At 28.2% G+C, this 27,915-nt stretch overlaps 1 protein-coding gene across 5 annotated transcripts in view; it reads right to left on the reverse strand.

Annotated features, from left to right (window-relative positions):
- Positions 1–27,915, reverse strand: part of LOC112692040 (high affinity cAMP-specific 3',5'-cyclic phosphodiesterase 7A-like) — a 139,375-nt gene that overhangs the window by 69,147 nt on the left and 42,313 nt on the right. The window contains exon 1 of one of the 5 annotated variants that reach the window (XM_025566545.1): positions 27,029–27,849. The exons of the other annotated variants lie outside the window; for them this stretch is intronic. Coding sequence (XP_025422330.1) covers positions 27,029–27,163 — 135 coding nt within the window. The 5' untranslated portion in view covers positions 27,164–27,849. Of the gene's footprint in view, positions 1–27,028; positions 27,850–27,915 lie in introns of those variants that run through there. 5 annotated transcript variants of the gene reach the window in all.

Genomic DNA, 27,915 nt, shown 5'->3' on the forward strand with positions numbered 1-27,915 from the left:
TGATTTTATCATGGTGATAATATTTATTTTTTTTCTGTAACTACTTTTTCAAGAAGTAAAGATGCACCAAAAATATCTCTTTAGACTGGAAATTGGATAAAGAATGTACTCTTAGGAGTTAATTTTTATTTTCATGATCTAAAAGAAAATCTAGGAAAAACCATTTTTATGTGTCTATTTTTGTAAATTTAGTAATACAGCATTTAAGGGCCTGAAGATTGATCGCATTATTAACTTTACATATTAGCAAGTATTTATTTTTTAAACTAAGAAGTGTGGCTTGTTGCATGTTTTTACAAATAGCAATAATAATTCTATTGTATAAACATTTGTATTATTTAAAATAAATATTAACACTAAGCAATTTAAGACAAGTTTATTTATTTAGTTTCTTTTTAACAATAATTTGCTAAATTGTTTTTTGAATGCGGTGATATATTATTGCTTTAATTGGTAATATATATATAATACATTTTAATGAAAGATACATGCTTTATTGTATGATTTATATGAAAATATACAAAAATACAATAAAAAAAACACACAAATTTCAAATTACCTACAAATGCCCCATTCGAAATTTCCATACCGGTCACTAACAACGTAACTACGAATTAACCACCGTTAATACTGCGACGGTTAATTGTTTTTTTAACTTATCAAATGATAACCAATCACGATTAATTGTTGGGAATATAAATGAAGAATTTTCCTAGCTTTATAGATGAATAAAAATATACCCACCTAATTTTTCCTAAATCAGATAAATGATCAGATTTTTAACGGTGACTCTTCTTGATTTATTAACCCAAAACATGCAGTTCATAATAATTTTGGGCTACGATTTAAACATCAATCTGGGTACAACATAATAAATTCTCAGTTAATTTGCGATCTTCAGATTTTGTCAGGAAATAATATAAAAATAATAATACATAGCAGCAAACTCATTTAACTTTAGATAATTTAAATGTAATCGTTCATTACGATTACAAAATGTTTTCAACTGGATATGATATTATGAAACCACTTATTATTTTTAAAAACTATTTATTAATACTCACATATACAGTTTTGTTCAAATAGTAATAAGAACTTCAAAAAATGTATTAATGATAAAAATAATTGACAAATACTTTATTAATATGGTTCATAATTATCAATGAATTGGTAAGATACTGATAATCTATGTGTTTGTTCAACCTCGATTAATTTCTTTGACAAGATAACATTTGTAGGCGGCAGCCGTACAGAGTTGGTCATGTACAATTGATACATATAAAATCTATGATAAATCAATACATACAAGCAATTCCAAACCAATTTTTAAGTAAAATACAATATAAGTTTATAAGTAAGTAGTTAGTAGTATGATAGTTTTCATATACAATTAATCATAGAATTCAAATACACCACATAATAAAGACATATTTAAATAGTAAAATCAAGTCTTACAAAATAATTAAGCACTCATTTATGAAAAAATAAAACTATAATGATATCCAATTTTTCAAAGTGTAAAATACACATTACTTAATTTATCCAAATATTCATAAACATAAGAACAGTAAGTCTTGTTAGAGCTACAAAAAACCATAAAAAACTACGAATTTAAACGTTATTCGACTTTTATACTATTAATAATAACTCTAAGTTAAAAATATATAATGAGATACTGACATACCTAAAAATTTATAATATGAAAATGTAAGTTCAAAAAACCAGAGACAACATTATCGAATACAATTTGTATTAAATAATAATTATATAAATAAGGCTCAACAATCGTATTCCATAATATTTTAAGACATTCTATTATTTTATTCAAATTGAAATTCATTTTAATGAAAGTTTAACAAGGAGAAAAAAAATCTATCATTTTTCGGTAAAAACCTCTTTTTTTTACTCACTTTTACTCACAACTAAATTCGTTTAGTTTTAAAATAAAAATAAATTGAATACTTATATTCACTTATATTTTACTATGAAACATAAAGTTCTTTGTCTACCCCTTACAATATTGAAATCATTCGAGCTAATTTACAATCGCTTATCTTACAATCGTGATAAAAATTATCGTTTGAAAAATGTTTGAATACCCCAGAAAGCCTTTGTGTTTTATTACAATAAATTATTTTTAAGAAATAGCTAAGCATAAATTATCATTTTCTTTAAGCATATCGAAATGATTATCGTAAGTAATCATTTTTAGATTTGTTTATTCCAGATTATTTATTATTCTGAAAACATCATTCAGGCATTTTATTTATAATAGAGCTCTAATAAATTTAAAAAGTTTAACTCAAATAGCATTTCTTTGACGATTAAAGTACAGTAATAATAACATTGAAATACTGTAAGCATTTAAAACTGTTCAAATTCTTGAAAAAAATTCTATCTTTAGAAAATTATACACGTCACCCATTTTAGTTTTCATTAAACCTAGGAAACGAAGAAAAAACTTTATCACAACTTCATTCATCCGTGAGAGTCCAAAGTGTTATTTTTTAAAAATTAAAGCAATAAAAAGTTTATTAACTGAAATAAAAAAACTCCAGAAATATCTTTTTTTAATTTTATTAATTTTACTAAACGATAATTCTTCAAACATATACTTCACACATCGTGTAAAAAATAGTATAATATTACTTTTCGGCTGGTATAAAATTAGTTTATCAAGTGAATAATATTTTATTATCTCGATTAAGATACATTTGAATAAATTTTCGGATATATATATATACATATATATTATTTTAATTTTTTTTTTTTTAATTAGACGTTTCAAAATATAACGCTGTAGTCATATCATAATGGTTTTATAATTTGGCAAACAATGAACTCCTTTGACAATACGTATAGCGAATACATTCATTCTTCCCTAGCATCCAAAATAATTCATCACAATTCCGATCAAATTCGTTGAAGATCATATTATTTGACAAAAGCATGACTGCGTGACCGAAAAATAACAAAGCTATCAAAATATTTTTCTTAAACACCTCTGCAGCACTGTTGTTTTTTTCTTTTTTTATATTTATTGAAACAGTTCCAAAAGCTGCTCATCGGTCTACTCACCACGAACGCAAGGGGTTAGAGAAAATACAACATCAACTAATTTGATAATGGTTACGTCCAACTTAACAACACATCCTACGATCTTATTTATGTCAATCTTGTGCTAAATACCAGAGCCAAGACCAATAACACACAAAGAGACAAACAAAATTTGTATAGGAAACCGCAGCCAAAGACACACGTAATTATAGAAATTTAATTGATACGAGAATAGGATTAGTTTAATTAAATAAAAATGAGATTCTGAAAATACGCCTGAGTGATGCATGACCATCTTTCGCAATTTAAAAATTAAAATATATAGTAAATAATTCATATACAACCATCATTCATTTTATTTTATCTTGCACAATAGTACTCGTATTGCATTTCATTAGCGTGTAAAAATATGTCAGGACATGCTATAAAAAATAATAATAATAATAAATAAATAAATAACAAAACACACGGTCGTAAAATATTACAAGTGAATGATCAAGTGGGAAGTAGAAAAGACGTGTTAATATGCTCGTATAAATTTCCGTCAAATAAATAAAGGTTAGCATTTTGTCAACTTTTACAAATGCAGGCAAATATTTTTCCATTTTATATCTTTTTTACATATATATACAAAAACATTAACATGTGAAACAGCTTTCATAGATATATAGGTATAATACGAAATATTATTAGGACGATTCGTCTTTTGTACTAAGCTCTTAGAATAACATAGTTACCGTCTTAATGAATTAGTCAGATCCGTAATTTATGAAAGACATTCTAACACTATGTCGGACACTTTCCATACGATACCACCAAATTATTATAATGTGTTGTAATAGCCAGCAACCAGGATCTATATTATGCATGATGTATGCATATGTTAAAGCAAATTTACTTCCATTAGTCCAAGCTAAACAAATTCCAGTTATAAAAAATGTATATAATAATTCAGAGTAAAAATAAAATGTAAAAATCAGTACCACATATTTATATTGCACATCTTATTTTTTAGACCAGAAATTTGTAATGAAATACTATATGTAATTAAGAAAATAATAAAAAAATGTATTTATATTAAACATAGAAAGGTTATAATAACCTAAAAACATCTACATAAACTAATGAAAATGTAATCGTTTAAAATTTGTTTTACGTATATTTTGTACCATAAAATTATAATAAATAAATTGTATAAGTCCTACATAAACAACAATTCTCAGTGTTTTTTATTAATTTAAAATACTAAACATCTTGTAAAATAGATTATATAGCCTAAGTTTGGAAAGCATATACATTTTGAATTAAAATGTAATGGTTTTATAATGATTTTTTTACTTTTTTTTATAAAAGTCTGTGGCTATTTTATTTTTAACAGTAGGAGTATCTTTTAAATTGTATATAGATGTATTTATTGATACGAAAAAAATAAAAAATAAATACTACATTCAAGTAATTCTAAACAAAAACGATGACATCACTAACACATGGCTCGAATACATCCCTACTTTTTACATCATACCTGCAGTATTTATGGTCAAAGACTAGAGTGGCGAAGAAAACATAATGGGCATCTATTTTGAACGATTTTCTTTCTAAAAATCCAATTTTATCAACGAAATTTTATAAAACAATAATATTTAATTCAAATCAACATTTAAAGGAGATTATATTTTAAGTATATAAATAAATTATTACTAACAAAGATACTTTATAGAGGAATTCAAGTCAATTCATAAAACGATAAACCAAAATTCCCACGCATACCTATATGTGAAGGATTATATCTGACTTTCATCATATGACTAAAATAAATACTTAATTGTAAATATATGTCATTCAATTTTACAATTTTCATTGTATTAGAGACGACAAGAAGAATGGAACATAATACATCATTTTTTTCATTTTTTATTTACGGTTATCACCTAAGAAACTCAAAAACATTATTTTGGTAAATCGGCATAAGAGAGCTAAAACCATTACAAATATACAAGATATATCAATATTATAATCTCAGGATAAATAAAACGTATTATTATTATTTTAAAAAATAAATCAGCTCATTAATATTATAAACATTATAGAATTATATACGAAATACCTTTCCGTTCTCTTTGTAAATCTATTATAATTTACTGAAAAATTAAGGCTTCTTAACTATAGCCTAATAACTTAACTATATACTATATATATATAACCTTCATTTAAAGTATCTTATATAATTATTTCAAGAAACAATTTATTGACCCATACGGTTGATAATCTATTATTTTATTTTAATATCCTTTTACAGCTAACCACAATATAAATCGATAATAATAACGGATAGAAAATGTACCTACCTAGCAAAATAACGTCAGAAATAATACCTAATAAATATATCGGTTAGAAATGAGAGGATAAATAGAACAGTACTATTTGATTGAGCTTGAACTTTTATTTCGGGTGAGCTTCATCGGTTGTCGGCTTAAATGATCCGACCAGAATAAAACAAATTTGCTAATCGATGATAGAAGAGACAGAAAATGTATAGAAAAAAAAATACATAAAAGTACGGCCAATACCCAATTACTGTTTATCTAGGCTCTTTACTCAAATCAATTTCTTTAATAGACAAAATATTAATTTAAATTGAAAAATGCGCATCATAGCAATCGAAAAAATTGTACTACAATCATTGTGTACAATATTTATCGCTCAATTTTTTAAGGTACTGATTAATTTATTTTGAAATAATAGATTTGTAACAAAGAGAAAACCTCTTGAATTCTTATAGCAGTTTAAAACAGAAGCTTTTACTTCAAAATAAATTATAAACCTAAAGCCATTATGCTTTTTAACAAATAAATTACATCGATATATATTCAAATATTATGATGGCCTTATACAATTTCGAATTTTTTAATTTCCATTATTTTAAATAAATATAAAATATTTTATAATCAAATTTATGACAAGCATAACTCTTTTATGAATGTAGGGTAGTTTTTTTATAGAAACAATTTATTTTAATTACAATTAAAAATGTAAAATACTTTATTATAAATTCAACACACTTTTTTCTTTGTTCGGAGTTTAAATATGTAATCATAATACCGTTAACTATGCAAAATAAAGTTTAAAAATAAAATGCAACATACATATTAAGATATAAAAATAAACATAAATTGTACGATGTCAGACGGTACAATTAAAATTACCCAACGAATAATTTCAATTATCAGGGTCGATCAAAAGAATGTAGTAGTATTTACACTTACAACTACACATGTTATTCAATGTTTACATGGATAAAATTCAACGGGGTATTTACATATATATTTATATATATACGTCAGTAAAAATATTATATAGATACTATTATACTTCGAAACATAAAAACGATGGTTTTATAAAACAAATTATAAATATTTTATTTTTGAAAAAGTTATTTACACTAGTAAATCAAATATAAAAACACATTGAAATTAAATAATACCTTTCAATAGTTGCATATTTTTTACATTATAATGTATATATAGATATTTAAATTGTAATGAAAGATATTTTAAAATCAGAAATCAGTAACTCCCTCCCAAAAGTTATAAAGAATAAGAAAATATAAAATATTTATAACCGACTATTATTAAAGTTAAACTCAAATATATTGATTTTATAATAAAATTTAATTTTCATAAATATTGACCAACGCATAATTGTGACATTTCACGATAGATGTTTGACCGAAAAATCATAAGTAAAATTAATAATTTTTAAAAATCCTTAACCGACCGAAACGACATTTTATGCATAATATTCCACTAGTAAGAATTTTTTCTTTTTGTCTTGATTCTACATTTTTTTTTATATATTTTATACTCAAATTTAGCAAATAAAAATAAATTATTTCACTATCCTGAATGCATCAAACTGGACTTTTATCCTACAAATAGCGGTTAACGGCTCAAGCAGTGGCGCAGCTAGAAAAAAATTGGGGGGGGGTTACAATATTACATTATTACAATATACATATAGGCTAAAATCCTGCCTGGTTAATAATATTACATAATAAGCAGCTCAAGAGAGCGTACGTTTTTTAAATTTTACTCCGATACTCACCATGTCATTTCATTATCAATTCAAGAGCGAAATGGATGCGATCAATGTCATTAAACATATTTATGTTTTTGCTCATTCATCCACTAATTACTAACCCTACGACCAACCTATAGCTTCGCCTAAGTCATTATCTCAAACTAAATTTGATGATGCACTATACACATATATTAGCTTTTATAACCAATAATCAAATTCATTTAGACAGCTATTTCAAACATTTCAAAACGCGTTTCGTACCTATTCAAAAAATTATACATTTACATAAATTGTTCTGAATCATTGCGTGAATTTTATCATATATTTTAAAATTAATAATACCAACATGACATTAAAATGAGAAAAATGGTTAATTAATCGTATGCGTGTACAAAAATCATAAACTTGGTACAACTGGGTTGTTGTAGATTATCACCATAAATTACACATGTACACACTCACACGCATACATATAAAATACTACATGAATACATAATAAAACACAAAACTTTTCATAAATGAAAAATCAATCTCATCTAATATAATCTACCTAATTTTATCGGACAATCTTTGTCCGACAACGACAACGAGATAAATCGGATAATAATACAGTGTGGGAACAGTATACACACTATATCAGCTGTTGTAATAGCATATATAATAATACAGAATCCTCCCACTTCCCACTATAAGAGCTGTATAAGATGTATCTGAGTTCAATCCATCAAGCGGCCGAAACGGACGTTTTCACAGAAAGTTTTATCGGCGGATATATATGTTTACTATGTCTATACAACAGCGAACATATTGTAAGTATAAGTACTTACTCGTATATAAAAAAGGCCGGAATAGATGTCGTTGAAACCACAACATTTATTTTTGTTTTAAAAAAAGACGTACATTATTTTCTTTTTGCTTTTTCTACATCAAAATGTTCGTTTCGTTTCAAAATCACTTATAAGTTATTTTTCTTTCGTATACCACTATTTTGAAAAACGAACGATTTATTTGTCAAGCGAAAAAAAATTTTTTCTGGACGCTAAAAAATTGGGCACGAGTAGTAATAATGTATATACGAAATCAAGATAGTACCCATAAGAAATACGTGTAATTCACGAGAAAACAAATTCGGTTGAATATTATTATACACTTATTGTAACGCAGCTCTCACGACTATGATAATCAGACAGCAATAGTATAAGTAATAACAGTACTAGATTTGGTAAAATTAAAGAAGGGGGACTTTGTTTACTTTAAAAAAAGAGCGTTCCCAAAACTTGTTAAACATTATGATTATAATGTAATATTATAATAATAAGGGACGCTAACATTTTTGAAAATTAGTTGGGGTACTCGGTCTCCCAGCGTCCCCCTCAATTGAGCACTGAGTAATAATCAATAGTGTAGACACGTAGAAATATAAAACAATTCTCTGTTTTATTTATTTATTTTTATTTTTTTAATTTGGTTTATTCTTAAATTATTATAATTCGTACATATACGATGTACCTATATATTATGATTAAGTAGGTGGGTAGATATACAATGTATAGTTTTGAACATATTATTTCCCACATTAAAACAATACATATTTCCTTGTTTTCACATAAATATTAAATGAATTTTGTACGTAATCATTGTTACGTTTAAATATTAACATATAAAAAGTTTAGATTATTGTTATTTTTTTACTGTGTGTATTGACCTTAGCGAAACACACATGTGGGCGGGTGGTGTAGTAACACCGTACGTAAGGCGATAACACTCCTATGATCTAAATCATAACTGAATAATGAGTAATAACGTATATAATGAATAACAACGTAAACTATCAGTGTAGTTTTTTTCTCTCTATGATCAAAGATTGATAACGGTGCGTTTCCTCGTGTGATAAAAATCCATTATTATATTCAATTTTTACGGCTTCTAGCTACATATAGATTATATAATCTTTAGCCGAGTCATATATGCATGTCATGCACATAGATAGCCATACACTGATAACACTAATCACTATAGCCTATAGGCCAACAAACATTATAATGTTTGTTTCCGAACCCTAGTTATTAATAATTATTAATAACTAGGGTTCGAAAGTTTTAGAAGCTAAAAAAAGCAAAATATGCATGAAATAATTGAATAATATGCAATAAAAAATTCTAAATTCCAAAAAAAATACATCTGCTATTTTTAATAAAAAGATAATATACACAAAAACTATTTATAACTGAAAAAAATGTATAACTGGTTGGAATTTTGACATCTCATTGAGTTGAAAATGTAATTAAAAATATTTTTTCAGTATTTTTGAGATTACGAAAAATAATACATGTTTTACAATACCTATTCAGTTATTGCATTGAATCACCAATACTTTCTTAAGATTTTTAATTTCAAATGAAAATAAATACCGTCGTTAATAATTTTGAGCTTTATATTCAATATTAATTGAAATACAGGTTACAATACAGGTTAAGAAAGAAAAAAAAATCAATTTTTTTTATAAAAAATATGAAGTATGCACCATTTTAGCTAAAATTTACAAAATTTGTATTTTAAATTTTCGATTTTCAACTCGCCATTGTATTATTCGGATTACTAGCTTAGTCCGTAATAAATAAAGAGCATACAGAAAAATATGCTATTCCGATAACTTCCGATCCCTATTAAACCGTTATATCATACATACAAATTAATTGACAACGACGGTTGATCATATCTATGATAATGACCATCAAATACTAATAAAATACAATTAAACTTTTAATTTAAAACTAATATTTAAATACTCAAAACCAATTTTAGAAGCTTTGCCAATCTAATTTCACGGGTATTACTTTTTTTTTGGCATATACTCCAAATCATTTTATAAATAAATCACAGAATATACGGTACTACCGTCTGATACAAGTACCGTTATTCTACAATATCGCATTAGAAATAAAAAAAAGCATCCCTTTGTCACCATCGTTGGATCGAATCGTTCACGTGTTTCGATGGATTTCTATGGATTCTTCGTCTGGCCTCCGAAACAACCGAAAATTGTTTTCAGCATGCCGCCGCAACTAAATTATTATTATGCATATAAACCTATAGTGGGTGCGTGACACCCATCCGTTAAACGGAACATATATAATATAGGCTCCAGATGATATTCAGTTATGTTATTACAACGTCTATCAAGCTATGCCAGGAGAGGGTCTCACGTGCTTACGTAAAAATGAAGCCATTTTAAATTAAAAGTGTTATTATTGTTTTTGCGTATCAAAATGCGGAAGTGAAATGAAAATAGTTATTAGCAACAGCCATGCGCATATAAATATACCATTCGATTTTTGTCGCTTGTGATTTCAACGCACTCCGCATTTAAAATAAGACGTATACACTATGGCCGATACACAAGGATCATAATGTTGACACATTAACGAAGAAAACTCGTGTAGGAAATAAAATCATATAATATTCAATAACACGCATGTATTTGTAAAAATAAATTTTTACGTGATCGTTAAATATGCGTGAACGTTCGTATTTTTGGACGGCTTTGTAAAAGTTTTATTCTGATTGTATTATAAATAATAATCATGTAAAACAGTATGTATGTTTATTTATAAACAAAACTATAATCGACACCGAATATATTATAATGTCAGTAACGCACGAAAAACGTCAGATGTATATTTTGTTGAAAAGTATGCAATCAAATAACCAACCAACGTTCATGGATTTAATAATATTAAGAAAACAATAACATTCGATGGAAATATAACGATTTGTAAAATTTGATTTTTAAATAGATACACGTTTACCGATAACATTTATGTTGATATAAATGAGAAGCTGCGGTTAACAAATAAAAAAAAACAGCCAAATAACGAACAAAAGTCGAATTCGGTAAAACGGCACTTATTTAAACAAATTTATTTGTTATATTTAAAAATGTTTAACGCTTAATACACCTTATTATATATTGTACTCGTTAAAGATATTGTATAATTCGCAAATACCGTAAAGTTATCATGTAATTACCCTACTATTTTTTTATTTTTTACATCGCATTTTCACTAAGTTCTGTTGGCTTAATGTAGATTATGGTTCTTATAGTGTCAACAAACTTGTTTGACAAACATTTTATTTCATTGAAAAGTATAACAGCATAACGTTAGATTTATTATGCACATTTAAACTAAATTCGAGTTAATGTTATATTTTTTCTTGGGTAATGAACATTCGAAAGTAAATATAACTTCTAGTATTTAGATGAAAACCATTATTGAAAAAGCAATGAGTTGAATTAGCATAAATATAATAGTAAAATATAATGTCGAGTTTGTATTTCAATTAACACATTACGTTATCAAAAATATTTTTGACCTTTGGTTCACCGATGTTTAACGTAAACGCTAAAATAATAACAATAATGTTAGTTTAATAATATAAAACACGTTAACCTCAACTGTAAGAATATATAATAAACGTTAGGTAATTATTTTTTATTCGCCAGAAATATACACATATTATAATTTATTTTTATTAAACGACGTAGCTATCATGTACAACTATATTAGTATTGCGTTGTGGAGTGGCCAGTTAAAAAAAGAAATTCGCAAAATATTCTCAAACCGATTTTTCGAAAAAAACGAATGCTCAATATTACACTTAAAAGAACTTTATGATAAAAAGCGTTTTGTGAATATGATATAATAAAATATATATAAATAAAAATAAAAGAAGCATAATACTTATCAATCGCACTGCTATAGTGAACAATTAAACGATATTCCAAAAATAAAATAATTATTTATAGACAAAATTAATCATAGATAAGCGTTGTTTCGGATGATTATTGAATTTAAAATAAAAAATAAAAAATCTTTAAAACAAATGTTTTTAAGAAGCATTTCATAACCCACCCGCTCAAAATTTCAAGAAACATTAAACGTTAAAATCTAACTTTATAAGGTTAATATAGTTTAAGTAAAAGCTCGTTAAATGTGGAGATTTCATGAACACTGTAAACCTAATTTGAGTTAAATCTGATGTTCAGTTGATAATATAACGAAATCGAAACTCTGCAAAATAAAAAAAAAATTACCATTCTAACGTATTATATTGGTGTTATTGTTTACTATCACTTTTTAATTATTTATTAATATTAACTCAAATCAAGGTATTTCGGTTAATGATTTACAGAAACGATACGCGTTTTCAAATCATTTACGTTTACATTGATTTATAATAGTCATGGGAATACATACGCCCCTTATATTGATTACCCTAAACGAACCCGCCGTTTACCACCATACCATTCATCCAAACCACTAGGCAACAACCCCAAAACATCCTCTCTTTCCCGAGTCACGTTAATAAACGCAATTATAAAATATATAAATACAAGAGTGTTATGTCTAAGTGACGATAATATGTCTTTATAATATTTTTAAGTTATTTTTTGTTTCTTTAAATCGAAAAATTCAAGTTACCATCATCTCGCCATTAATAAAATATCATCATAACCATTTTCATCTTTACAACAACACGCCTGATGAGCTTATCTTAAGGGATTTATCTATACAATTCGTTATTAAGGCTCTTAAACAAACTAAACGCGCACGAAATAAAGTCTTTCTCTTCATCTTTTTCTATAATAGTATATATATATATAATTTGAATCACGATGTCAATAAATAGAGACCATGATAAAGAATAAAGAAATGCTGGGTAAAGCTTATAAAATAATAAATACATATTTTGGAATGAGGAAAAAAAAATGTGCTTACATCAAAGACAAAGATGGAAGTATACTAATTGAAGAAGAAAAAATAGGTGATCGATGGAAAGAATATGTAGAATATATTCTATATGAAGATTATCATGTTGCTAAGTAATTTAAGATCATAAGGCGATGGCATATTATAGATCATATGCTAAAACACAAAGAAGAGCTCCATAACATCACACTGGAAGGGAAACGCAGAAGGGGCAGGCCAAGAAAGTTTTATGTAAGTCAAATAAACAATGATGCACGAGTCGATTAGTACAAATAACTCACAGATAAAGCACAAGACAAAGAATCATGGAGAGAACATTTATTGTAGATCAATCTACAGATTAAATACTAAAAATATATATATATATATATATATATAAAAATCCAGGGCCGGCGTGATGATAACGCCTTAGAGCCTAGAGTCGCCTAGAGTAGTGGTCTTCAACCGGTGGGTCGCAACCCAATTTTGGGTCGCGTAAGCTTTAAGATTGGGTCGCGATAAGTTTTCTGTTTAAAATTATAAAAAATCATATTTATATATATTCTATAATTTATGTCATATGATACTGCATAAAAATGTTTTCGAATAGAACCGAAACCGTACTATTTTATACTATTTTAAATTTGTAGAAGATTAGAATGAACTCTTTTTTCTCAAACACTCATACTAAATTAGAAAAAATCCTCAAACCAATATTCAACATATACCACTAATCATTAACTATTGAACACATAGTGGAGGAGTGAATACAATTTACCTCAATACGCACCGACCTGAACATGCCATCCAACATAGTAAAAGTACTTAGCGAAAAACAAACTCTGAAAATTGTCACATTATTAAGTATCACAAATATTATATTAATAAATTTTAATTTACATCTAACTTCACCTATATAATATTTCATATGTAATATTGTAATTTTAAATCTAACACCTAACACATCAAATATGTAACATCTAATAGCTAATAATATTTGCTGTTGAAGCCTCAATCTTCAAATAAAAGAAAAAAATAATAAACAATCAAATGAAGTGATAGGTTGACTTAATTTATAAATCGCATTTACATTTCATATATTTATAAACTGCATTGTGTTAAATTGAGCTGAGGTGGAGGTATTTCGTGTGAAAACAGTCCGGGACAAATATAGCACTCATTTCTTTTGTATACAAAACATATACATTTTTCGGTATATTACATGTATTTTTTTTTTTGTATCATTACTTGTATTAAAAATTAAATACTTCCTAAATACCTAAAAAATATCAATTTTGATTTATTTTGTTATAAAAGCATTTCTAATATGGCATACATTAAATAATGTTAACTTTTTTATTTGGCTTTCATGGCCATCGAAATTTACATGGGTCACGAAAAATGTTTGGTAAGAAAAGTGGGTCGCAGGTCGAAAAAGGTTGAAGTCCACTGGCCTAGAGCGTCATTTTCAGGGGGGTGCCGAAATTGCTTTTTATAATTTTGCACATAATATGTGACATATTATGTCAGTAATATTATTATTTTTTTAAATATAAAATACCTATTACTTTGTATTGAAATATCGATAATAATTATGGTTATTTAGTTTAACCGTATATTAAAATAATATAAGTATATTTTAAGTATATTTACTATGATTTAGAATAGAACGTTTTATCGTATATGTTGCTATAATTTACAAATATTTGTTATTGTTCAATTAGGATCGCGTCGAAAAAATTAGACGATAACAAATAATGTAAAAGTTGAGCATAACACGAGTATAAAATTTTTCCGTATTTCTGTTCACAAACAATATTTTTTTCTAAGTATATTAATATTACGGATTATTGTATGAAAAATGGCATTTTGGACTCGGGCGTCATTTAGCCTTACGTCAGCCCTATTATACCCACCACATTTCATTTGTAATGAAAATTCTACAGGTACGCCTGGTGGGTTTACCATAATACGATAGATATCAGCCATAGTAATCACAATTCACATCGCAAAACATTATTTTTTCATTCATTGTTTTATTTTTTTGTTTAACAAAATTATCACTTTTAATTTACTGTAATAAACAGCTTAAAGAAAATTTCGGTAAATCATGTAGAGGCTAAAGCATTTCATATCTTTGAATCAATTTCATTTTCTTATTGTTTTCATCGATGTAGTTAAAAACCTATTAAATTTAAAAGATAAAAAAAAAAATATTCACAAAACTATCGTTTTGCCACATCAATCAAACACATCTGTTCACGGACAATTAATAAATCAAATGTAATAACGGTTTGTTGATTGATAACAATCAATGTAACCACAAACAAGGGAAACGCATTTTTTCTCAGCTTAGTACGCAGGAATAGACATCTAACAAGTCCATAAATCTTTTTCAGTGAACAAAACGATTTTTTTTCACACAATCAACCAATAGCTATAATACAATTAGTGTATCAAAAAATGCAATCATGAAATGCTGTTGAAATAAAAACAATTACTAGAGAATCAATACAATTTTCACCACGGATTTATACTTTATTTTAAAAATAAAAAAAGATGAACATATTTAAATAAAATATATTTTGTTTAAGAAAAAACACAATATATGTACTAATAAAAGATGAATAATGATAAATCAAGGTTAAACCATCATCAACATTCGTAAACATACCTAGAAGAAAGTTAAAGATTTTGGAACTTGTAATCGTTAATTTCAAAGTAGATAATAAATAAAAAAGTGTTTGTGAAGGCTTTAAATATAAATAATCTATACAGTTTAAGTTTATTTTTCAAATCAAACCAAGAATTGCACTTTAACCATATTCATTATTAATAAATAAATTATTAAATTACGGATTTGAAAAAAAAAAATTGATAAAAACATAAATACACAATAAATAACATGTATATTTATATAATAGCCGATTTAAATTATGCTAGGTAACAATATTTATTAATATAAATACTCAAATTAAACACATAAAAATAAAAATAAAACCGTTAAAAATGTAACAATGGATAATATACAAAACGTAAACACAGAGAAGAAATTTAACAAGAAATTAAAAAATAGTATCGGAATAATTCCGATTATTGTAAAGGCTTAATAAATGACAATAATAATGAAAACTGTCAATATAATACAGAATTCGAAAAAGTGGCAAAGACAAATGGAAAAACATATTAGAATTATTACTAAATTCGCTCGACGCTCGTCAAACAAGAATAAAAATCTTTCGATCCTTATTTATTTTATCATAAAAAATTAAATATATAACTCAATGTCTCACGCGCTATAAAGACCATCATGCTTATTATAATAGTAAGGGAAAAAATGTACCACTTCTTCAAGAAATATGATTTCAATTAGATTATTCCAATTTAAGAAATATAAAAATCATATTACTATAATAATTTTCAAGATAAAAAAATATATAAAATTAAAAGTGTAACTAAATGCTTTTAGAATAATTAATTGAAGTAAAAAGATGAAACTTCAAAATAAAACCACTCAAATGAATTAGATAACAATTAGTAGGTATAACATTTACAGTATTTAACATTACTGAAAACGAAAGCAATAGGTCGAATACAATAAAATTAGTAAGTATTACCTACACTATTACCATACTTATATGTATAATATACACTATTTACCATGATAGACCTTATTTAGTTTCTTTGGTGTTCACAGTCTGTTCACTAAAATAAGTTTAATACAATAATAAATTATCAACTAAATGGTCTATGTAGGTATCAATAATTAAATATAAATTGAAATTTTATCAATCCCAACATTTCAAAAATAATAATTCACACATTTTAAACATTGAGTTATAAATATTATTTGATAAACGTATCTATTATATATGTACGTTATTTTTTGTATCGCATTCAAAATATTGAATACTTATAATACTTATAAAATCATAATTAAATAAAAATTATTGTGAATCAATACTAATTTACTTCGACAGTTTCATGTTTGATTACCATACTATAAGAAAGTCCTAGCTCTTAATTTTCTATGTTAAAAAACGTTGTGAGTGCAGAAACTTCTTTTCTCAACAAGTAAAATCATAAATTTTATGTAAAAAAAAATACCAATGCCATATTAATTTAACAATTTAGGTGGACGGTTTTCTACAATAATTTTAATTAGATACTTGTGAATTGTGTCATCAATGATATATTATTTATATATTTAAGTTATGGTTTATTCGTTAAAATTTAGATTGTAAAATACAGAGTACATTTATTATTGTGAAAGAGAACACGAATCGTTAATCGCGGATGTACAAATACAGTTTAAAAACGTAAGCATATTATAAGAGCAATTATCAAGGGTACCTACCCACTAACTTACCAGTGAAAACACGGGGCAGCTACATCGGGAAAATTGATCTTTTAAATGCTGTACAATACATGGTCGAGACAAAAATCTACACACATCACGTGTATTTAATACCCTTATTCGGTAGGTACTTCTACTGTACGTCAACAAAAACAAACAAATTATGTGCACAACAGCTACATCACAAGTATTAAACTATATCTACTCGGGCAGAGCAGAATTACTTTGTACGTGCAGTAGTACTGAAGACAGTTGGATATTCAAAATAAAGGATTAAAGTTGAAGAAAGAGAATGAGGGTAAAGTCCGAATTTCAATATTGCCGTATGAACGGAAATCAGGAGGCACACGAATGACAAACGCAACCGTTGTCGTCATCGTGAAATTGACAGAAATTCCGTGAGCTCTTTTTTCCCGGGCTATGTCGACGTGCGTCCACCACGCCCTTATAGGGACGGCCGTCGTTATAGTGTAAAAGTGAAGAGGTGGTGGCACAGAAGAGGGATATACGCTATTACCCTGTCAGGTACCTGCGCGACCCGTTATGACAGTTTTGTTCCTTTCCTACTCACCTCGTACCCAAAAACACACACACACACATACACCATCATCAACATCATCAACATCGGGTAAAACTTTTCCGATACTTAAAGGGTGCACCGCCGTCGTTCGATGCTTTGTATAAACGCAAATATAAAATAAATACATTCACTTGTTTACTTATATATTATACATAATACATATTCGTGTGCAATATGTATTTTACAAATACAAATATATCAAATAATGCATTATATATATGCAAGGATTCAAGCTATGTTACCACTACTTCTAAATCCAACACCAACCCTCTTATGATGTTTCAATGTATGGTTTAGGATATATATAAATATATAGGTACTATACAGCAGTAACAGCAACATCAGTCGTTCGATACTTTCTCATCCGTCGTTCGCAATATTTTCCCGTCTTATATATATATATATATATATATAGTATACAATGTTATTATTATTTAAACGTTCAATATACATAAATGGAAGTTATGAAAGAATTTATTACGTGGCGGGAAAAATGCAATGTAATTGAAATGATTTTCCCTTTTATTTTTTTATTTTTCAAGAAAATAACAACTTGGTCGAGCAATACACGATAAAATCAAGTATAAATCTTTAGAACGGAAGACAAATACTTAAGCGCCGGAAGGTGGTCGCATCAACAACAAACAAAACCCTTAAATTGATTCAGTGGACGATAAATCACCAGAAACAAAGAAATTTCTAATTACTTATTCCATTCATTCCTTATCAGAAACGAATAATGACCGTATGCATTATTGTTGAACAGGATGAAAAATTGCTCTTGAAACAAATTAAATATTTGGTTACTTTTAGAGATTTAACGTTTTTAAAAACACTACATAGGTACAAAAAAAAAAATGAAAAATACATAGTTATTGAATTATCTAATTACATGTAAACAGTGTAAACATTTAATTTTAATTAAATATTTATTTACCGGATGTCACTACAAATCAAGCGAAGTTGATATGTTAGCTGATATCTAATATAGTAAGAACGTAACTACAGATCAACTTTATACACTGAAAATTCTGAAACAATTATTACTTATAGTTCTCGTTTCGAAACAAATTATATTTTATTTCATACAACACGACTGTTGACTTTCAAACCATACAAGTTTCGTGTTGTTTAAGTATGTTTTGAGATCAATTTATCATGCCATATAATTTTAATCCCACCATAGGTATTTTTAAAAAAAAAATAATAAAATCTTTATTAGTTAACTACCTATAGACACTGTACTCATATAAATTTAGTGCATATGTTATACATAATTATACTCCACATATTATGCGTGCTTCGATGTAATTTAATATGAAACATACTTTCATAAGATAATTTTATAACTATTTCACCCAACAACGTTATGAAGTTAATTAAACTACAGCAAAAAACGAGTTCATCTGAAAAATTCTGAAAATAAACTGAAAATTTCTTAGTATAACTCAATTTTCGACAATAAAGCGCAAATATCATAAAATATATAAACGATTTAATGTACAAACCTCTAAGACATATATACATAGTATTTACATAAAGGGCAATAAAATATTTTTTTACACAAATCCACACTACTTAACTAAAACTTTATTGATATAACACCAAACAAATATTATAATTTATTAAACAAATACAAAACAAGTTATGCATTATCTGCTCCTATTAATAGAATGATATCCATCGCTAATGATGAACAAATTGATTTTTTTAATCCTAAATTTAATTCTGTTGAATCCTTCAATATTTATGTAAGAAAAAATATTTTTTTTATAGACATAAATCTGTTATTTTTTTTTTTATTATTCTATTTGTATTAATTTATGTATGCAGTTATTTCTTTGTCCAACTGTATTGTTACTTATATTTAAACTCTATGTACTAAATTATTTACTTATGTAATTGGGTTCCTATCCGTAAATAAATAAATAAATAAATAAATAAAAATACATAATTTTATATAATAACCTCACCATTTTTATATACAAAGCTAAAAAAAAAATCTACAAGGTAATATAAAATAATAAAACATAGGAAAATAATTAACAACTAACTAATAGTAGGGTAATATCGATAGTAAAAATATAAAAATTATTTCTATATTAAAATTGAGATGAACGAGGGATTGAATGTGGGTAGCTTATGATTTTTTAATATTTATTTTGATAGTTTAAAACTAGTTTACTATTATTAAGTATTTGTTTTGATCTAATTATTGGATTAGTAGTTGTTTCTATTTCACGATTATTTGAAACGCTTAGCGAATAGGAGATTGAGCGAGATTATACAGTATTTATTCTAAGTTAAAATTTAGCATCAAATAATTGTTGTTGTTCGTTTTTCATAAGGCCTACCAAATATGACGTTTATACATTTTCGTCTATAGAATGGTAGAGCTGCTACAGTATTAAGTATGTAATATGTGCGGGGGAAACCATCATAAGTGTATAATTTTTATGGCATAAAGATAGAAAAAAAACAATAAATCTAAAGTTGGATTTTCAAGTAATTTATTTACTATACGCATTTATACAATAAATTTAATTTTCTACTGTGATTTTAACATGGTATTATGAACATTTGTGGAGATATACTCATACGTGTGTAGGTACTAGATTTTTAATTTAAATTTTTCTCCCTCAAAATAATATATAAACATACAGTATATAGTATAATAACACCGTAGTTTTTTTTTATTCTCATTAACACCATAGTCGGGGTAAACAGATAAAGTAGCAAACATTTAAGAATCATAAAAATCCCAGATAATTTCTGTTAAAAGATTTGGTTAAAATGATAAATAAACTCAGCGTGATGTAAAAAAATATTTAAAATAGATTAATAATAAATTGGCTTATCTACCTATGTACCGACTTCACAAATCTATATCACGATAATTTAATCAATCAAATAATATTATATGCAATGCTCAAATTAATTTGCATTAGACTGGCGTTCAAAACGAATACGCGCGCATACATCTCGTTTATTGAACGAGACACGAATGCACACCCAATACCTCTTATTGAATACTCGGTGTTCTAAATATTTCTACGGATTAATTTACTTTCAAAACAAGATTTTCTAAGCATAAATATGAAAATACAGGAGTAGCTGTATCATATGAACCGATCAAAATGTGATATTTGTCACCCGAGTTAATAATAACCAAGGCTAGAATTTGTATGCAATAAAAAATTGTAAAATATGCATTTAAATTTTTATAAGATAAACACAAAAATATTGTTACGAAAAAAATATTTATTTATTGAAATACATCAGTGATTGGTTGTTTATCATAATATAATAAAATTGAGAAAAAAAAAATAATTTAAAATAAAATTTATATTTGACAAAAAAAAACCAAGTTTTATATTTTGATCAGCAGATCTAGAATTAAATACGAAATATACTATAACACAATGTTTGTCAACCTTTTTGGGTCCACGGCTCCTTTTGATATCGAAATAAAATATATGGCTCCCATACGAACATTTAAAATAAATAAAAATAGAAGCAAATCATTAACCTATCTAATTGTAAATAGTAATTGAAATATGCTATTTCTCGATATCGCAAACACGGTTATCGACAGCCAATCTGTCTCACACACGCAACATGTAATATGTATTGGTGAACGAAAATTTTATTTTTAGTTTTTATTGCGAACGCGGCTCCCTTGATAATAACTGGCGACGCCTCTGGGAGCCGCGACGCACAGGTTGAAAACCACTGCTATAAAACATTAATTTTTCGCATTCTTATAATCGAAATATGCAATAATATGCATTTTACCCAAAATATGCAAAAACATGCAAAATAAAAACACTACCATTTATTTCATCATGAGGTGATTCCTGGACATTACTAACAAAATCAATCATCAGAAGTCGCAACAAAACATTCTGTTGCATATAAATCCTAGCCCTGCTAATAATAATAACGGCTGCAACACGATTGCCCAAAAAATTTGTTACACGATTGCACATCAAATTATGTGTAGATATATACTATGTATAATAATTTATATACAACATAAAATAATGTATACAATACATACTTTCTACATATAATTTTCATATACATGCACTCAAACTTATTATCTAACCTAACCGAACAATAACATATCGTTATAATTATATGTCACCAATGTACACCGGGAATAAAGAGTTTTTCCTTATAAAAAATGCTGATTATGCCTATGTATCACCGCCAACCGAAGAATGGAAATCAATATAATATTGTATCGAAAAACGAAAAAAAAAACATTCGATTCACGGAACCGAAACGAGTATAATAACATACAATCCAACAGAACGATCGACGAAAGGCGAGAACGATACACGCGCGCGTTCAACGACTACTGAATGTGAATGTGTGATATCCACCCGCTAGAATTATTTTCCAATCGACGTAATACTTTTACGTTGTACACACGCAAACCCACATATATTAAATTAATAACAATAATAATAAAAAAACGTAAATATATAAATATATTGGCATAAATTGCGAATTCATATAAACCGGTATGTTTTGGGAGTGGTCTTATATATATACATAAAAAAAAAATACACTATAACAAACAGTAAAAAGTTCGGACTGGTTGTTGTGATACCAGCCCGAGTTGTTTGCGTGAAAGTGAAATCGTTAACGGAACAACTCCAGAACTAACGACCTACGTCGTTAAGAGACGCAGCGAAAAAAGAAATAATTTATCGAATAAAAATGTTCAGATTCATAGATCACAGGCGTTTGTATGTGTGCCATTTAATAATGCACGTAGTAGTGGGGTTGGTCAAACGGCGACACCAGAAGATTAATATAAATTTAAGTTTGCCATCCGAATATGAAATTCGATTTAGGACATAACGAAGTTTACGTAATTTGAAAAATAGGGTGTTTATAATTGTCATTATATTTTATTGTATTATATTATAATTATTATGTTTATAATAATAATGTTCCAACACAGATATGCACCACTATATACAATAGAACATTATAGGCGCAATTGGAGCGAGGAACTTAAGTGTGCTTAGCACCCCCAAATTTGTTCATGTTAATTTACATTTAAGTAGTCATTAGCGATGACGCATAACTTATTATGTTTACATATTATTTATATAAAATCGAAGTTTTATTATATTATTTATAAATTTATAATTTAAATAATGGTGGCCTTCGTCCCTTCAGTCTTCAAAACGCATAATGGTTGAGTTTTTAAGAAATTATAACTCATTTCTATAGTAATACAATTTTAAGCAACGTTTCAGTATAAAAATATACCGTTTATATAATTTACCATTTTTAGTTTACTCATCGGTAGGTTTTATTTTTTATTAACCTGTTTACAAAATTTCTTGCTTGACGACAGAGTAATTTTTTTTTAACCAAATATTCAAGACATTTTGTTCAATCTGTATCCAAAATTTCATAAGGATTGGATGGACTAATTTTTTTAATAAACGTTTAAAATTAAAAATTCATAAAAAATAATAAATTCCGTATAAATAATATAATAATTCACTTAAACACTTATAAAATTAAACCCTGACCGACGATTTTTGAAATTTTTTCAGCATTATTAACTAAGTATACAAATAAGGTGATATTAAGTTTTCAAATATAAACATCCAAAAATAAAAATGTTATTACATAAAAAATTAGGTATTTTCAAAGTTCTTTATTTAAACCAAAAAATCTTCACTTTTTTTTTAAATTTTTGTCCAATATTCAAAGAAGGGTTAACATTTCAAGTTCTTAGTCACATTACTTTTGGAGTTATGGCTGAAATTTGGAAAGTGAAAGTCTAGTTTACAGCGTATTTTTACAGTTTTTAATCGATTTTCGGCAATTTTTCCTCTCGTAAACTGTTGAGATTTTAAAAAATTAGCTTTCTAAAGTACCACCACATGTCGATATTAAATCTAAAGAGTTACTAGTTAAAACTAGTTTTGCACCAGTATTTTTATCCGAAAAAGTGTTTGCAGAAAAAATAAATAAATAAAAAAATTTAAAAAAAATACATTATTGTAAAACTAAAAGATACTTCTCTTCAATTAAAATCTTAAACTCATCATATAATGAAACATTTGTGTATCCACATTGATAATACGATATAACTATACGAAAAAAAAAAAAAATAAAAATATTAAGTCAAAGTCAACAATTTCAATTTAAAAAAATTGAAATATTTACTAAATATTAATATTTGTAATTGTTCAATTATACAGATTGTGGATGTTCATAAACGTAAATGTAAATGGAAAAGATAAAGGGGCTTCAGCATCTCCAGTTTTTTCATTAAAAGTGTGCCTCTGCAGAAAAATTAAATGCACAAGATTATACACTACATCTATACAAGCTAGAGTATATAAAGATAAGGGTAAATGCGACAAATAAAAATCACCGTTTTGAGTACTCTCTCGCAGACTGATTCCTCTTCTCGCGAAAGAAAGAAATCCGAGTAAGCATTTATTAAGTGGGTGCACGCGCTTATATTCATCACTTGTTTTCAAACACAAGCTCAAATTTGATTAGAGAAAAAATAACAATATATATAATAGCTTATATTTTTATCAGGTTATGGTGTGTTGCATAATTAGCTTAACGATGAAACTTTAACTTAGAAAACGTATCTAATTACAGTCTACATCCCATTTATTGAGTTAACTAAAGGTTCACGAGTACGTATACTACCCTATTAATTTTCTAACCCATACCTACTTTCAGCAACAATTAATGATGACACGTTATTAAAATTATATACCAATGCATCTATATATTAATATGTATAAACAGGGGCGTGCCTAGTGGGAGGGTTTTGGGAGTTAACCCCCTCCAAAAAATGTGAATGAATTAAGAAAAAAAGTATTGCTAAATATTTTTATACGATTTAAGTTTAATGTTATAAACATTTGCCAGGGTTTTTTTATATAATCCATTGTCTATCTGTCTATTACTGTAAAATTAATTATTACCAAAATTATTTTCTGATAAAATAAATACATTTGGAATACGTAGTAGTGAAAATATGGAAACCCCCTCTCTAAAAAAAATGTCTAGGCACGATCCAAAATATACATGTATAGTGTACACAAGCCTTAAAGATTAAAAACCTCAAACGAAAATCAGTCGAAGCGTCATTATATACAGTTGAAAGTATTCGAAAATTGTGCGATTATTACGATAATAATAAAAAAAATAATATTTTCAAGTTTGAATTTATTTACTCTTTAAAATGAAAAAGTACATTAAACCAATATATTTCAAAATGCCTAAGTCATTTAACGTGAGAACACGCTTGAAAGAAATCGTCGGCGACGGACAATGATTTTCAATCCGATATCATTAATAATGTAAAGAATACAATAGGAAATGTCATTAGAAATACACAATAAAAGCACTTACATATAAATTTCAAGAAAGTTAGAATATTTGATTTTAACACAGAGGATACCACATGTCGTATGTAATACGATAACGCAAAACGATTAAGAAAAACTATAAATAGCCAATATGACACTTAACAGTGCATGTGATATTATGTAAATATTGTATGCATATATTTAATAAATTATAAATCGTTAAAACAGTAAAATAATATAATTTTATGTTATAAAATTCCAAATTTAGATTAAGAAAATGTTTTTGAAATTTTTTTGAGAAAACATGATTCCAAACATTCTAAGCGTCTTTTTAATATACAATTATATATACATTTCACATTTTCCACATATTAAATTAATTATTATTATAATATAAAAATATATTATTACTATTCTATTCAAATGACATCCCTTGGTTATTCCAAACATATAAAATTATTTGAATTCTCCATAAAACGTGTGAACTAAATAAAAAATTGAACGTATGAAGAAAATAATAAAAACTTTTGCTGGGAAAAAAACAATAATCAAATACATCGGTGATTTGAAGTTTTATTGAAATTCTCTGAGTACCGAGAAAAAATTTGACGGATAAACGAAGTATAACAATCCATCTGAGGTCGTTGTCCCGTATAGTGATGATAAAATGTAAAAAACATACGTACGGTGCGCGGATTATGCAGCAACAACATAAACATCTCCGAGCATATGAAATTATTATGTACTATATTTATGTACATAAATTCATAAATTTAATTTGGTTTTTTGTTTTCTTCGTACGTACGTACTTCAGTTAAAACGTAAACGGGAAAAAATATTAAATAAATACATATACGACACGTAAATAGGATGAAGTAGATATAGTTGAATTTACAAGGTTCGGTAATAGCAATAAGTAATGATAACGATAAAAATAACGTACGACGACAGTCATATTCTTTTCGACACCGAAAATGTGTACCCCAAATTATATGAATGACACTACTCGACAACAGTAAACTTAAACGCCTTAGGGAAGTGTTTCATGCGACAACAAACTATAATATGTACCCACAGGCTGTACACTTTTTAAGGAATTTCACTGGGCCACAAACCATTTTTTCTCAAAATAGCCGATGTATAAAAGTACGATATATTTTACGTTCGTTCCGTATAATTTTGCAAAGTCTTTAAAAAAACCATCATTTGTGTCGCCTAGTTAACTAGTTTCGAAAATGCATTTCGCCACGGTAGTGCGGTGACCAACTGACCGGCGTAAAACATAAAAACGATAAACTCGAATATATACTTTTAAAAAAAAAACCCCTACGCGCAGCGTATGTTCCGCAATAAGGCATGGTATTGTTGAGAACAAAACAAGTAGTAATGACACGTTCGGGCTGTAAATTTTAGCATAAATATTTACAACACATATGTGCACGAAATTAAGCTCGTTGTGTACGGGCGAACGGGCGAAGGTAATATCTTTGTTTTTTTTTTCTCGATTCCGTTCAAGCCGCCGTACTAACGTATGACTGTTGAGATTAAAATACGTGGTCTCGGCATTGCATTCGTAATTATTACGAGTCTACGGAACGAACACAGCGGCCACGGCTAAGTATTTTTCAGTTCAAGTTCTTTGGATTCATTACATTACTTATAACATTTATTCGTTAAATTATACAAACACCGGTTGACCCGTGTCGACGGTTCAGAACGGACTTCCCCGGCTGCAGGCGTACAACCAAAAACAAGCATCATCAATACATAGGGTAACGCGATAAACGAATGCAAAAGGAACCAATTAAAAGCCGACTGTTGGGCAATATCCACTCACTAGTGCGATTTGTGGGTCATCGTTGTCCAGCTCATGATAGTACGACTGGTCGCTACCCCTCCTGCTGCCGTTAAAGCACATGATCCTCCGGAACATGTCGGACACCGCAGCGCAGAAACCGCATTGTTGTTGCATCACTTCGGCGACACCGGGATTGAGCTGCAGTCCGAAGTAGTGATGGCGTTAGTGATGGTGGTGGTTGTAATAATAGTGGTAATGGTGGTGGTGTTGGTGGTGGTGCAGCACAACGGCACTGCGTGCAACGAGTGACAGAAGACGGCCGCGGTCGGGGAGGAACAGGGAAAGGCCGAAACAGCCGTCACCGCGATGGCCGAACTCGTATTTGTAATCGTCGTCGTCGCCACTGCCGCCGCCGCCACCACCGCCACCGCCGCTCGGGCGGTCACTACCCCGTACAGTAGCTGCAGCGGTAACAGAACGTCGCACGTGGATCGCGGCCGGGCGGCACGTAACGCGGGGTGGCCGAACGCCGCGTCAGGAGTGAGACGAGCACGGAAGGATCGTAAACGCGTGTCCGCGAAAAACCCGAGAACTGCAGCGATATGCGACGACTTTGGGGCGAGCCGGAGCGAGGTTTTCAAAGGCGTGCCTAGAAACGACGATTGGCGCTATATTTAACCGGCAGGACGACGATCGTGCACCTCGGGATATGCGGACAGGAAACGACACGAGGAACGCACACACACGCAGACGGGCGTCAGACGACGCGACGGCCGGCCGACAGCAGCGACCAGCGATAGCAGCAGACAACGGCAGCAGCCAGCGAGAGTAGCAGGCAGCCAGCGAGCAGCAGCAGCAGCAGCAGCCAGCCAGCTAGCGAGCAGCAGCAGCAGCAGCAGCAGCAGTAACCAGCGCACAGAGCGGAC

This window comes from Sipha flava, unplaced genomic scaffold, assembly GCF_003268045.1.
Source record: "Sipha flava isolate LNK unplaced genomic scaffold, YSA_version1 69_pilon_pilon, whole genome shotgun sequence".
Lineage (NCBI taxonomy): Eukaryota > Metazoa > Arthropoda > Insecta > Hemiptera > Aphididae > Sipha > Sipha flava.